Below are 15,797 nucleotides of genomic sequence, written 5' to 3' on the forward strand. Positions count from 1 at the left end.
TCTAACCCTATTCTCTGTATCTTCCTCTCTCACACCAGCTACCTTCATATCCTCTCTCACTACGTCCATAAATCTTCTCTTTGGTCTTCCTCGAGACCTATTGCCTGGCAGCTCCATTTCCAGCATCTGTCTACCAATATATTCACTATCTCTTCTCTGTACATGACCGAACCATCTCAGTCTGGCTTCTCTGACCTTCTCTCCAAAACATCGAACATGTGCCGTCCCTCTGATAGACTCATTCCTGATCCTATCCATCCTGGTCACTCCCAAAGAGAACCTCAACATCTTCATCTTTGCAACCTCTAGTTCTGTTTGATGTCTTTTGGTCATTGGAACCGTTTCTAGTCCATACATCATCGCTGGTCTCACCACTGTCTTGTACACCTGTCCTTTTATTCTGGCCGACAGTCTTCTATCACATAGTACCCCTGACACTTTCTCCACCCATTCCAACCTGCTTGGACCCGTCTCTTCACCTCTTTTCCGCACTCTCCGTTGCTCTGGACTGTTGACCCTAAGTACCTGAAATCCTCCAGCTTCTTGATCTCCACTCCCTGTAGCCTCACCGCTCCACCCGAGTTCCTCTCGTTCACACACATATATTCTGTCTTGCTGCTACTAACTTTCATTCCTCTCCTTTCCAGAGCATACCTCCACCTCTCTAGATTTTCCTCTACCTGTTGTCTGTTCTCACTACAGATCACAATGTCATCCACAAACATCATGGTCCATGGGGATTCCTGTCTAACCTCATCTGTCAGCCTATCCATCACCATTGCGAACAAGAAGGGGCTCAGAGCTGATCCCTGATGGAGTTCCACCTCCACCTTGAACTTCTCGGTTACCCCTACAGCACACCGTACCAGTGTCTCACAGCTAGCATACATGTCCTGCACCAGTCTAACATACTTCTCTGCCACTCCAGACTTCCTCATACAATACCAGAGCTCCTCTCTTGGCACCCTGTCATATGCTTTTTCTAGGTCTACGAAAATAAATACTATAACGTCATCAAATAGAGCAAACCCCATTCGGGGCCACGCCTCTTCCCAGCACTGCTTTATAAACAAGGAAGCGCAAGTTTCTCGTGGTGACGAAAACGGCTGCTCTTCAAGGTAAACCCCCGAATTTCCCTGTTCGGTCGAAAATTATCACGTTTATGTGCTTCGGTTCTTCGTTTGAGTTAGTTTTTTTATGTCGAATCCAGAATGAGTGCAAATGAATATGCTCCGACGTTAAGTAATACTGTATATATATATTAGGAGTAAGTGGAGTTTCAGCTGACGATCTATTTTAATTGTATAATTAGAATACAAAACTCTTATTTAACAACAACCAGTACCATTGTACGTAGTAAATAGCATTGAGCCATGCCAGGCGAAACCATGTTATACTGAAAAAATGTTTCAATTTGTTTTTCTTTCATTTGACTAAATGACTACGTCACTAATATGTGACGTATTTTTTTCTGTTTTTGCTTAATAAGATAGTCAATTTTGTCCTTGTCCCCTTGAGTTAAACTAGCGTTATCGCTTTACGTAATTGGAAAGTAAGAAAAAGAAGGTGCCGATGTGTAGATGGACAGGAGCAATGGTACGTGCCTGTGCTCAGTTACGCAGCCCCGCCCCCGTCATTTACCCTGTGATAAAATCAGCCATCAGATTAAATTGTCCTTTATTTTTTCAAATTTTGTAGAACCGAAAACTTCATTTGTTTTTTAAGTCTTTTGATAACGTCATTACAAAGTAAAAACGCATTTGTGTCAGAAATGTTCCACCACTTAGACTTAGAATAAATTAGACTGTCATGGAGCTATCAAGGTAGTTGTCACATTTGTACATTTGCATGTGGTAGCTACATTTCTTGTGGACTTGCATATTTATCTGTGTGTGTCGCAAGTGGAGTCAAAGAAGGCAGATAATATTAAGTGCTTAAGGTCAACGGTCCAGAGCAGGCGAGAGCGTGCAAAAGAGGTGAAGAAATGCTTTCAAGTAGTTTGGAATGGGTGCAGAGAGTTTCAGGGATAATGTGTGATAAGAGAGTATCAGCCAAAAGAAAGGTGTACAGGACACAGGAGAGACCAGCAATGTGATATGGTTTAGACCAGGGGTGTCAAACATATGGCTCGCGGGCCAGAACCGGTCCTCAGGGAGGTTTGATCAGGCCTGCAGGATGATTTGAAAGTGAAAAAATACATAAAAGACAAGAATATAATTTTTTCAATTAAATGCAATTCAAGAATTTTCTGCTAGAGGGGCGCACTATTTTGGTCAGAGAAGAAGACAGTCCGCATCTGAGACAGACCAATCAGGAGACGTTATTAATGCGTCATCTGCTGCCTGTTACGACGTTGTTTCTACGCTGTTCTCTACCTCCCTGCTAATCCCTCAGTAGCCAAAATTGTTACCAAAACAGAGAAAAGTAGATAAAGAGAGTAGAATTTTCAAATAATAACGGACTACATCCTATTTATTTACGGAGATGCACGGGAAACCTTTGTGCTTGGTTTGTTTGCAACGAGTTTCGGTATTTAAGTAATATAATATTCTGCGCCACTATGAAACTCATCACAGCGAAAAATATGACTGCTTGCAAGGACAACTGAGAAGAGATAAGGTCAGCGAATTGCTGGCGCATCTGAGGAAACAGCGGTCCACTGTCACCGATAGCCGAGAAATCAGTGAAGCAGCGGTAAAAGCCAGCTACCTAATTGCTAGCGAAGATGTGCAAGTTAATGTTAGTCACCAGCTTCACTACAGAAGAGTATGGTGGAATTCTACTGTTCATGCAACTCCATACATTTTCAGTATGTATGGTATCTGTATGCATGTTTCTTGTATGAAGTTTACACATTTACAGGACAGGTGAATACTTTCTTCCTTACACATTTTATAGCACTCTCTTTAGTTTGTAAGGTGTAGGCAGGGATTCAATTTAGATGTTAAATGCACATGTGTAAATGGTTTAAAAATACCTTTCTTTATAAGTCTCATTTAATCTTAAAATGCATTACTGTATATTTCAGTATAAATTGTTAAACTTTTGTGCCTTTGTACGATCAGTGGGATCAGTTGCAATGCATACATGTGAATGATAAAAGTAAATTACATGTTCGTCTAAGGAAATATGAGGTGTTTCATGCAATGTTTTGTAAAAGTATTGTTGATTAAATTCCAAGATTTTCCTAATGTCCTTGTACTTCTTTACACCAAAACAGAGGAAAGACATGATATTTTGGTTATTTATTACTGAGTATGCTATCATTTTAATGGTCTGACCCACTTGACATCTACCTAGGCAGTATGTGGCCCGTGATGAGAAATTAGTTTGACACCCTTGGTCTAAACCAGGGGTGTCAAACTAATTTCTCAAACCATGGGCCGCGGGCCACATCTTGCCCGTTGGTCTTTTTAATCCGGCCTGCAAAAGATTGGTACAGAATTCATACTTGACGTGAATGATTGGATCAATGAATGGGAAATCTCAAACAGGACATTATTTCATTTTTGGAGCTACTTGTGAAGACTTGAGAATTTCCTGAGCTGAATTACGCAGATTGGCTTTGTGATTTAGCCTTTACTGCGGACATACTGACACACATGAATGAGCTGGACGTGACGCTACATGAGAAAAACCGGTTTGTGCATGAAATGCAAGCCAATGTCAGAGCGTTCAAAACCAAGCTGGTTTTATTTTCAAAGCAAATGTCAAGACGATTCCTGATATGTACTGTAATAAAATGCTTTTTTTTTTTTTTTTTTTTTTTTTTTTTTGTATGTATCGTATCTTGTGTTGACCCGACCTGTCTGTCAAATTTTAAAAGTCAATTCAGCCCTGGAGGCAAAATGTTTGCCCACCCCTGGTTTAGACTCTAAGCCATACCACATCGCCACTTTTTCTTCAGTGCCACTGTCTCTAAAGTTTAGAAACAGTTTAGTGCCACTGTCACTAGAGACACTGTCTCTAGAGACAGTGGCACTGAAGAAAAGGCAGGAAGCAGCGCTGAAGGTAGCAGAGATTAAAATGTTGAGTTTCTCTTTGGGAGTCATGAGGATGGATTAGATCAGGAATAAGTCCATCAGAGGGACAGCACAGTGAGATGTTTAGGAGATAAGTTCAGAAAGGCCAGGCTGAGAGTTTGGACATGTACAGAGGAGGGATAATGAGCATATTGGTAGAAGGATGCTGAACTTTGAACTGTCAGGCAGGAGACCAAAAACAAAAAAAGAAAAGGCCAAACTGATTTAAAATTTATTTTTATCTATATCCTCTGTCAGGTCTGTGTCTGTCTTTTGAACAGGGGCAACAATGAGCTGCTGTGGTCTTGTAACGGATCAGAAGGAACCAGGTATGAAGTTTTTTATAAACACATGAAGTTAAATTCTTGGCTCTCCTCAATAATGAAGGCCTGTTTTGTGCTTAGGTGTGATTTGTATGTCAAAGTGGCCATGGTGTATATGGTGCATATTTCTTCTCACACAATGAAACACAAGAATGTTTTGTTTTCTCAAAATGTTTGTGCCACTCAAAGGAAAAGAATGTTTGCAGAAGAATTTGTTTCGCCAACTTGGCCTTTAACAACTGAGAAACCCACACTCTTTGGGGCTGATGTCATATTATTCTCACAGCGTTGAACCAGGGAGCACAGATGTCATTACTGATTTCTAAATGATACAAGAGTGATTTTCTTAGCATTCACTCACATTTTATAGTAAATGCACGGTATATATATGCCCGCCTGTAATGTATCTTTATGATCCTAGATTTGGGAGTTGTTAAATGCAGTGTGGCTGAATTTGCTCGCACTTGCATCCAAACTCTACAAAATCCTGTTCTGAAGCAAAGATGACAATATTTTCTTTAAAGTGCGAGTTGTGCATACATGTACAAAACACATTTTCAGTGTATGTTTCAATTTTTATATACACCACTGCACATTGTCACATTGTGTATAAAATAAACATTTCAACTAACCTGATGTCAGTTTAAGTTTGAGACATGATAAGCTGTTCAGCACTTGACACATTGATGGATGACATGAATGTTATATCCAACACATACCTATGGGAAACCTCTGGACTAATGACAACTCCTTTTCACCTGCCAACCAGATTGTTAAATAAGTTGTTTCAAAATAAATCTAAAATTGTTGTCCCTTTTCTCAGTTCCTCTGAAGAATATTGACATAGAGCTGGAAGTGAAGGACCATGTGGCCACAGTTGTCTCCACTCTGCTCTATGAGAACAAGGAGGACAAACCAATAGAGGCAGTCTTTGTCTTTCCCATACCTGGCGATGCAGCTGTCTGTCATTTCAGCGCAAAAATTGGACCAACTGAGATCGTGGCAGAGGTGAAGGAGAAGGAAAAGGTAAGTGGGACAGCAAAGACACAAGGATGGAGGCAAAACTTCAGTATGTCAACGGCACATACTCCCTATCGCAGGCTCGTGAGGAGTACGACGATGCATTGAGCTCCGGGCAGCAGGCTTTCCTGTTGGAGGAGAGCGACCAGAGCCCAGATATATTCACTCTTAGTGTCGGCAGTCTGCCTCCACAAGAGAGTGCCTCTATCAGGCTGGAGTATGTTACTGAGCTGGCTCTGCAGGCGGATGACGGGCTGAGGTTTTGTTTGCCTGCTGTGCTCAACCCTCGCTACCAACCTCAGGGTAGGAATTCACATTTATGTGTATAATTTCAATTTGTTACCAAAACATTCAATAGGTTATTTAGACTCCAGACTCTCGTTTGGCTTGGATATTCATCTCAAGTCTATAAATATTTCTAATTGACAACATGAATAACATAAATAAGAAAGAAGGGCAACGTCCTCTTTTATTATGCACCAGCCACAGGTGTTTAAGTATTGTTTAATATTGACGTTGAACCTTCCACATTCTTACCTTCCTGTTTTTTAAATACTTCATCATTCAAATCAAAGTGAACAACAGCAACTATTCATTGTGCCCAGAAGTCATGTTATTATTCACTGATGCGTTTGTGTGAGATAGGGCAGGCCTACTATTCAAAGGTCTGGCTAGAAAACATTAGATATCAACTGTCTGTCAAGTTGGCGACAGATCTACTGTAAGTGAAAAGAAATGACAGTATGGGCAATCCCACACTTTATTAAGGCTAGATAATAAAACATAAAAGTAAATACTGAAAAAAGTTGAAAACAAAATCAAATTTATTTCTCTGCATGTACTGGACATACAGAGAAAGTGAGAAGATGTTTCTCACAATCCCATGGTGACATGAAATTAACAAAATAATAATAATAGACTGTGAATTAAACAATAAAGTCCACATATTAAACTATAAGGTAAAAGTGCAAGCAAATACAAACTACTGGTAAGGTGAAAAGATGACAGACATTTGACGGCATGAAGACAGAAATTTATAATTATGTATAATTTGAATATAGGGAGTAGCAGCAGAAGTTTTTTTTCTTTTTGTACAGGTTAGAACAGGTCAGTAAGTAATACAATAATGGTATATGGTACAATAGCAACATGATTTTTTTTTCTGTGACAATGCAAAATAGAAGTACAGCAGTACTGCAAAAACAAATTAAACCAAAAAAAATTGAATATGCGTGGAGTGGGTGGGCAGTTGAGGGGGGGGCGCTTTGACCTATGAATAATCATAAATTATAATAATAATATACATTAAAAACATAAAATCATGGATTTTTACAACTTAAAAACACATAATAAAATTGCCCATTTTAAACTCCTTTGATTTAAAAAAATATTCAGTATAATATTTTTATTTCTTGCTCTATGTTGATCTGTGGAACCTACAAATTTATGGCTTAAGGTCTTGAGCAGGGTGTCAGGACACCCCTTTATATTTAATGACACAAGGATAAACTCACTTTTGGAAACCATGATCTAAACTTAAATACCCGGTAAGACATATACCTCATAGCTATATAGGTAATGAAATAACAGAATTTTTGCCCCGTCCTATTGTTCCCAGGTAGTTCAAATGACAGCGTCCAAGTCACCTCTATTCCAGCCTCTCTGGTCCCCTACGGTCTCTCTTTCACCGCCCGGGTATCCTCTCCTCGTCCAGTCTCCAAAGTAGAGTCCAACTGTTCCCTGGACCCTGTGCAGTTCCTCAACACGGAGCAAACACAGGCCACTGTATGTAGAGTGTTACTGTGTCCTTTCTTTCTTTCAGTCTTCGTCATTATAATATGAAATGTATACTGATGAGTTTGTTGTGTGACCTACAGGTCAAACTAGCTGCAGGACACAAGTTTGACAGAGACGTTGAACTGCTGATTTATTACAAAGATGCCCACCAGCCCACAGCTGTGGTGGAGGCAGGACAGACATCTGCAGAACCTGGTTAGTGTGGATAACAATGTTACTTAATGAACAGCACTAAAATGATTGAAATAAATTATAATATCTGTCAAATTTGTTTCAGGTACTCTGATGGGTGATCAAGCGGTGATGCTGACTCTGTACCCAGAGTTTCCCCAGGATGTAATGTCGTCTGTCAGCTCATGTGGAGAGTTTGTGTTTTTAATGGATCGTTCTGGAAGCATGGCTTGCGCCATTAATGAACAAGTGAACAGTGATTACACTGAGACTCGCATTGGCAGTGCAAGGGTATTTAATGATTCAATTACATAAATGAATCGGTCATAGTTGTGCTTCCATTGAATCGCCTAATGTTTTCCATGCCCCTCCAAGGATACGCTTCTGCTCCTGCTGAAGAGTTTACCAATAGGCTGTTACTTCAACATCTATAGTTTTGGGTCCTCCTTTGAACACATCTTCCCGTAAGTGGTTCCTTAATGTAACTCACAGGTACATGTGCCATACAGTATATCCTGAAGATCACTATTCGTACACTTGCAAAGATAAGGCAACTAGATCAGCAGACAAATCCAATATGTATTTACTCTTCCAAATTATTGAACATTGCAATATTTTAGCATTTGTCAATGACGGTTGGAGAGAGTTATGTTTGGGGAAAGATTACTGGTTTGCTGTCAAAAAACATGGAATTTATCATTACATGAATTTGTGTTTGACAGTAAGAGTGTGGAGTACAATGAGGAGACCATGGAACAAGCTATAAAGAAAGCAGAGAAGATGCAGGCCAATCTGGGAGGAACAGAGATCCTCGAGGCCCTGAAGCATATTTACAGCCAGCCATGCATTCCCAACCAACCTAGACAAGTAACTCCAACTCACTTCCTTTGCTCACATAAACCAATTTTGAGTAGGTGTTTTATTGACCCTATGAAAATGAATACCTGCGTAGTTGCATTTATGACATTGTTTAGCACATAACAAGAAATACAACTCATTCTCATGCACATATCCCGTAGTTTGCTACTGTGGTGTGAACTACATATCTGGGATTAGGAAAAAATGGTCAACAAACAGTTGTGGTCTTTTAGTGTTGCATATATGTCATTTGTCTATATTTGTGATTAAAGGCTAGCACAGGCTTGTTTGATTTCTCCACTTTGCTATGAAGCAGGGCTATGTAGGTAGATTGTGGCACGTGTTTACATATGTAAATAATTTTATTGCAATTCTGTTTAATGGAGCTCATTTATGCCAAAGGGAGGGGTGAAATAGTTTATTAGCCCAACTAACCTGGCCTCTACATATTTAATGATCATGAGCCACTTGTTTTTACTTGACTGTGAAATCAGCTTGCCTTGATCAAAATAAGCAAACTTTTGAAAAAAACAGGTTGATGTATTTTCAGTGCTGCATGTTTCCTGGTGTGATGTGATATAAAATGTTCACTCTCCTCCCCAGATCTTTGTCTTCACTGATGGCGAGGTGACAAACACTAAAGAGGTTTTACAACTAGTAAAGAAGAATTCGGGTTTCCATAGGTGAGATTACATTAGGCAAAACAAACACAAACACTATCTTCCTAATATGATTCGTTTGTCAGTTGATGCTTTTGTGTAAAACACGCTGCTATGTTGTAGGTGTTTCTCCTTTGGGATCGGGGAAGGCGCCAGCACTGCTCTAATTGGTGGATTGGCAAAGGAGGGAAGAGGTCATGCTCAGTTCATCACAGGAATGGAAAGGATGCAGTCGAAAGTAAGACATTATGGGTGTTTTAGTTGTTTTGTGTAGCAAAAAATGTATTTAGATCATTTAAATAAATCATGATTTAATTTGTCTGACTTATAACCCAGAGCATCTGTAACTTTTATGTCCACACAGGTGATGCAGTCGCTGCGGTTTGCTCTTCAGCCAGCTGTAGAGGACATCTCAATTACATGGGGTTTGCCGAAGGGCATGTCTGCCACTGTTCGTTCTCCTCCAGTCACAACAATTTTCCATGGTCAAAGAGTCCTGATTTATGCCCAACTCACCGGAGAGGTAAGCCTTTTTACATTTGAACAATAGGAATGCATCGCTAAAGTTTTCAAGTGCACCATGATTATAACACTGTTTACTAAAGCTATAATTCTATGACAGCGTTCAGCAACAGCAGAGGGTTGTGTAACTGTCAAGTACAGTCTGGCAGGTCATCCAACCCAGAGCCAGTTTTGCTTCAGTCTTCAGCCCTCACAGAATGATGGGTAAGAATATTTAAAAAAAAGAGACATAAAAGTCCTGCTTAACAAACTGAACTAAACTGTTTTTGATGTTTGCACAGCTAAAAGGGTTTCAGGCGGTACAAGTTTCGGACAGTTGAGTTTAAAACAATACATTCAAGTGTTTGCCTTATTTGTATCCAGTGTACCCCAGATTGTAACGCTTCCCTTTTCAAGTAATGACGCATTACAGTGGAGTATTAGTCTTCAGTGTATTGTACTGTGTATTTGTAAATGGGATGAGATCCAGGACAGAATTCCTCATCACAGAGGTGTAGGTTTACAAGCCACACCTGTTTCCTCATATTGGAAGTTTTTATCCCCCACTTTGTGTGTTTCTTTAGGTGTATTGTATTAAAAGATGTACTAAAAGATGTGGAAAATCTTACTGAAAAATAATATGTGTTACCTACATTAAATAAGTTGACCTATGTAGTGACCTATGTTTTATTTAGTCTATTTTATTATGTTAATCATATTTCATATTAATGGATCATATTTATTTTTTTTATTGGATGTTGTATCTAGGCTACAGGTTTTTTCTGCAATTAAAAGTTAAGTGTTAAGTGTACTATTGTGTAATCATTTGAATAAAAGATCAAGTCCTCTTTTTTTATCAACAGGTTAACGGTCCACAGGCTAAGTGCTCTCACTATGATTCGGTCCTTGGGGATGATGGAGGAGATGGGGGACATACAAGAGCAACAGGGTGGAGTGAGGGAGAAAATTGTGGACCTCAGTGTCCAGTCAGGCGTGAGCAGTGCCTACACTTCATTCATAGCTGTTGACAAAAACAGCAACAAGGCTGTTGAAGGACCTGCATTGCGTAGAAATATCCCGATTGGATGTGAGTGTCTTTTTTCAAATGTGGAGGGAGAAACATAGAAATCACATGTTAATAACAATGGGTTTATTTATCTATGGCATCTGAATATTGCAGCATTATGTATCTTCTGGTTACATGAAGAAACTGGTAATTTAAAACATTTAAAAACATCCGTCCAAATTTACAATTCAGCGAAAGGGTCATGTAGTTCTTATGTTTAGTTTGAGCAAAATTGTGGATGAATCATAGCTTTTAGGGTTTTGACACCTAAGCTTAATCCACAGGTGTTTGATGTGAAACTTATTTTACTAATGAAAATACAGCCCCACAAAACTGAATTTTTCAGGACTGTGGTGTAAAAACAAAGAAGTAACATAACACGCTCACATACATAATAGAACACAGATTGAAGAGATTTGTACTGAACCTGTGAACTATGTGATGTTTTTGTGTGACCTTATAAATCTTGAGCTCGAGTTTAATCGGTTAATTGTTACTTGCAGGTCTTTATTTTATTCCTTAAGTTATTTTTATGTCCTTAGTTTTACATGTACCGCCGATGCCCATGATGATGATGTGCAGGGCTGCTCCTGCATGTCCAAGTGAGTAAGCCATTGAAACGTGAATACCTTCATATTTGCTATTTCAACAAAACTGTCAAGGTAATATGAACATTTCTTTCTTAAATGCCTGGCTCTTTCTCGTACATGGTGGCTCCATATATAGTATTGTGCCAGCTACTTGTTCATTTTTATTTTTTGACCAACCTTTTATCTCTATGAATTACAAATTGATATAATTGTGAAAGAAAATTCCGTTGACGAGAAACATTAATCTATGAGAGCCAGATGTGAACTTATGTTGAGAAGCAATTGGTTTCCCTGTTGTATTCATGTGACCTATAACCACGATATGGTACGAAGAGGCTCAGAACAATAAATCCAGGTTTGGTTTATTTCTCTATAGTATACAACCTTAAAAATTTTTTATTTGCTTTTGTTTTGACTACAGTGATTAATTACTACAACAATGCAATGGTTTCCTATCAAGATGAGGCCATGGATGATGACGGTATTAATTGCTTTTCAAACTCACAATGTATAGATGAGATAACCTTTTTTTTCAATCTTCAAATATCCAAACTTTGAATACATCTTGGCACAAATGAATACAGCGTTTCAATGAACAATTTCACCTGTGTATTGGAGTCCTCCCTTGAGGATCTGGCCATGGCACCCAATTGTAGAATTTTGGTGCTTTTGGGTTTGAGGTGTCATCTCTGCTTTACATTGTCTTCTGTCGGCCTAAACTCATGAAATGACCTCTTATACAGACTGGACCTCTCAGTAGCAAAATTGTTTTGTTTTGGGGAGTCATAAATTAACAGTCAAGAGAAAACTATCACTAATATTCCACAGTACTGAATCTGTGTAAGATATGTTGTTTTGTGCGACCTCAAATCTGTGTTAAGTCTGAGTACAACTGGTAAATTATTTATAGCTGGTTCTGTAATTTATTTTTTTTATTCTTAGATTTTGGAGGTGCGCAGGATCTCTTAGGGATGAAGAGTTGCCTTATGAGTAAGCCATTGAAACATATTTTGAATACATGTTTTGAATACACAAATGCACCAAATCAGATTATAATTGTAAATGAATTTCTTTTGTTTCTTCTGAAAAGAAAAATTAGGGCATGTATGCCTTCATGTTTAGCGATTTATCTTTATCTTGTACATTGTAGCTCCTATCTATTTTTCCAGCAACTTTGCTCATCTCTTTCTTTCGACAAACCGTTTATCTTTAACAATGTCTGACAAATTGATAAAATTGAGAAAGAAAATTTCATTGAGAACCACGTATCTATAAACTCTGGATGTTTACTTACGTTGTAAAGCTATTGTTTTTTCCTGCTGTGTACATGTGATTTACAGTATAACCATGGTCAGGTACGAAGAGGCTCAGAACAGCAAATCCAGGATTGGTTTATTTCACTATAATTAATAACCTTAAAATGTTTTGATTTACTTTTGTTTTGGCTGCAGGCATGGATGAGTCCCTTGATCTTGATCGGCCGGACGATGAAGAGGACTACATTTGCTATAATTTGAAGGCCACAGATAATGCAGGTATTCGCTGTGTTTCAAACTCGCAGTGCATAGACTAGATAACTTATTTTCTCTTCAAATGAACCTTGAATATCTTTCGGAGTAATTGAATATGGAATTTTAATATTTCACATATAATTTCATATATGCAATGAATTATTTCAAGTATTCATCAAGCGTTTGATATCTTTAGTATATACATGTAAACTAACTGTACTCTTCATCGTTGCAGATTTCCCACCAAAACAAAGGGTCAGAGACCCTATGCTGCACCTGGTTTCGCTCCAGAAGGCATCTGGCTGCTGGCTGCTTGAAGAGTCTCTGGCTTCTGCCCTGGGAAAGACCTTTGAGGAGGTTGAAAGTCCAAAACCTTCAGAGGTGGGTCATTTTAGCAAATAATATAATGATGGCAAATATCCTTATAGAAAATGAAAATGGACAGTAGTTCAATCTTCTTCCTCTTTTCCCTTCAGGGGTCACCACAGCGAATCAACCTTTTCCATCCATCCCTATTCTTTTGATTCTCCTTTCTCACACCAATTAACTCAATATCCTCTCACTACGTCCATAAATCTTTTCTTCGGTCTTCCTCTAGACCTCCTGCCTGGCAGCTCCATTTCCAGCACCCCTCTACCAATATATTCCCTATCCCTCCTCTGTACATGACCCAACCATCTCAGTCTGGCTTCTCTGACCTTCTCTCCAAAACATCTAACACGTGCTTTCCCTCTGATAGAGTCTTTCCTGATCCTATCCATCCTCATCACTCCCAAAGAGTATCTCAGCATTTTCATCCCTGTGACCTCCATCTCTGCCTCCTGTCTTATCGGCATTGTCACTGTTTCTAGGCCAAACTGCATGGCTGGTCTCACCACTGTCTTGTACACGTTTCCTTTAATTTTGGTTAATGTCTACTTTCTTTCGAAACAACACACCAAGTACTCTCCTACCTGTCTCCCTGATCAAATAAGCTGCAGTTGTTCAGTCATCTGGAAGCTCTCCCTGACCACCCAGAGTCTTTCTTAACTCCTCCCTGAAATCCAGACAATATTCCTCTTTTCAGCCACCACCACTTTGTCCTCTACTCTGTTTTTGTCCTCTTGATCTTCCTTGTCACTAGAGTCATCCTACAAACCACCATCCTATGCAGTCACTGATCTCTTTCAGATTACCTCGTCTATACAAGATGTAGTCTACCTGCGTGCTCCTACCTCCGCTCTTATAAGTCACCCTACGTTCCTGTCTTTTCTGGAAAAAGATGTTCACTACAGCCATTTCTATCCTTTTTGCAAAGTCTACCACCATCTGTCCCGCGTTCTTATCCTGAATATCAAATCTGCCTATCACTTCTAATGCCTGCACCAACATGTCCATTCAAGTATGCACCAATTACCTGCTCTATCATCTCTGGGGATATTCTGCATCGCTTCATCTAACTCATTCCGAAAAAAACTTCTCCTTCTCTAACTCACATCCCATCTGTGGGATGTGACAACAGTGAGCATCACACCTTCAATTTCCAGTTTCAGACTCCTATATCTGTCTGACATTCTTTTTCGCCTCCAGAACATTCCTAACAAACTCCTCCTTCAAGATAACTCCTACTCCTCTACCTTTCAGTTCCACAATAGCACAATTTAAAGCCTGCTCCTAAGCTTCTAGCCTTACTACCTTTCCACCTGGTCTACTGGACACACAGTATATCCATCTTCCTTCTCTGCATCATGTGAGTCAACTCTCTACCTTTTCCCGTCATCGTCCCAATATTCAAAGTCCCTACTCTCAGTCCCAGACTCTTGCCTTTCCTCTTCTCTCTCTGCTTCTGAACAAGCCCTCCATCTCTTCTTCCTCAAACCACAATAGCCCAATTTCTATTGGTACCCTGTATATTATCATTACCAATGGCAGTCATTGTTAACCCGGGTGTCAACTGATCTGGTATGTGATTAAGTTTGATTCGCATATTTGGTATTGGCAAAAGTTTTACGCTGGATGCCCTTTCTGACGCAACCCTCTACATTTATCCGGCCTTGGGACTGGCTCAGGGAGCCACTGGCCTGTACCGCCCTGAGGCTGTGCTGAACTGTAGTTCAATAAGACCTGTTATAATTTTAACTGATGTGCTGTCATTGAACTAATTCATCTCTTTGAAAACAAGCAGGTATTCTATTACTCTCTGTTAAAAAACTTAAATATAACACTTTCTAGAGGCTTTAAGACACTTGCATTTTCTGTGTTCATACCACTGAATAATGTATTCAGTATTGTAATATTGTAAAGTAATTTAAAAGTAATAAAAGTAATTTGTATCCTCTTTCTCTTTGTTGTTCTGCATGTGTTTTTCTTTCACATTGTGAAAAAGGCGAACAAGGAAGTATGGGCCACCATTCTCGCGTTGATTTGGCTTTATGGGTTCAAGTTTGATGCTCAGGATGAGTGGGAGCTTCTGGCTATGAAGGCAGTGTCGTGGCTGCGGTCGCAGAGGGGTAAGAGTAATACTAGTAATGCCAGTCTAATGTTTTACTTTTGGTCATCAGAATCATTATACATGTATTCTTCTCTCTTGATAACTTCTTTTTATTTTTTTGTGCAGAACCTCGTGTGGCAGAGTGTGTAGAAGCTGGAAATGCATTGCTGGGCTGTGAGGTGAAGAAAGATACTCTTGGGATTTAACAATTTCATTTAATTTAGTTCTCCTTGAAGATGGCAAATATAAATTAGCAGCTCTCTTCCCTCATATATATTTTTCTTCAGTAATCCCTTGCGGGAAATTTCTCTCTGCATTCAACCCATCATGGATGAACCATGAGCAGTTAACAGCCTCTTCCTGCTTTTATCTATCTTAAAATCCAGCCCACTTTCAAATATTAACACCATCGTTCATCAGTAGGATGCAGCGTCCATGAAACATTAAAGCTGTTTTTTGACCTTGGATTGAAGCCTTTTTGCCAAAGAGATGGGTCCGGGATTTGTCAGTTTGTCTTTAAATGGCATTTATTGATCATGAAAACAAATGCATGACATTGCATTTATCACATGATGTTTTTGATGACATTTAAAAATGATGTTTGCGTACATATATAATGTGTATATACTCACACATACATAAAAGGTTCTTTTAGATCTAAACCGCTTTTTCAAGACAGATCTGTGTACGCAAGATAAATAAACAAGCATTTAAAACAAATGTCAACAGATGACTGACTGATGTATTTTTCATGTGAAAAGTATACACCGTACAATTCTGCATGCATAAATACAACCATATTTACTATT

The 15,797-nt window shown here is 39.1% G+C and overlaps 1 protein-coding gene across 4 annotated transcripts; it reads left to right on the forward strand.

Moving 5' to 3' along the window:
* The first annotated feature begins 1,041 nt into the window (after nt 1-1,041).
* On the forward strand, nt 1,042-15,714 carry LOC147224382 (von Willebrand factor A domain-containing protein 5A-like). 4 transcript variants are annotated; one of them, XM_086164119.1, is made up of 21 exons: nt 1,042-1,118; nt 4,281-4,351; nt 5,169-5,371; nt 5,446-5,668; nt 6,984-7,150; nt 7,243-7,357; nt 7,440-7,624; nt 7,709-7,797; nt 8,056-8,200; nt 8,795-8,874; nt 8,974-9,088; nt 9,215-9,373; nt 9,473-9,576; nt 10,215-10,438; nt 10,960-11,019; nt 11,429-11,488; nt 11,950-11,997; nt 12,459-12,542; nt 12,754-12,899; nt 14,884-15,007; nt 15,115-15,714. In XM_086164119.1, the coding sequence occupies exons 2-21, from the start codon at nt 4,312-4,314 to the stop codon at nt 15,192-15,194; spliced, it is 2,451 nt and encodes an 816-aa protein (XP_086020245.1). In that variant the 5' UTR covers nt 1,042-1,118; nt 4,281-4,311; the 3' UTR covers nt 15,195-15,714. The 4 variants fall into 4 exon arrangements, with proteins under 4 accessions (XP_086020245.1, XP_086020247.1, XP_086020248.1 ...); XM_086164120.1 differs by having other exon boundaries at nt 1,077-1,118; nt 4,304-4,351; XM_086164121.1 differs by lacking the exon at nt 11,429-11,488.
* The last annotated feature ends 83 nt before the right edge of the window (nt 15,715-15,797 follow it).

The sequence above is a fragment of the Fistularia commersonii genome, chromosome 18 (assembly GCF_037954325.1).
Source record: "Fistularia commersonii isolate RoL2024-O1a breed Wild chromosome 18, RoL_Fcom_v1.0, whole genome shotgun sequence".
NCBI lineage: Eukaryota > Metazoa > Chordata > Actinopteri > Syngnathiformes > Fistulariidae > Fistularia > Fistularia commersonii.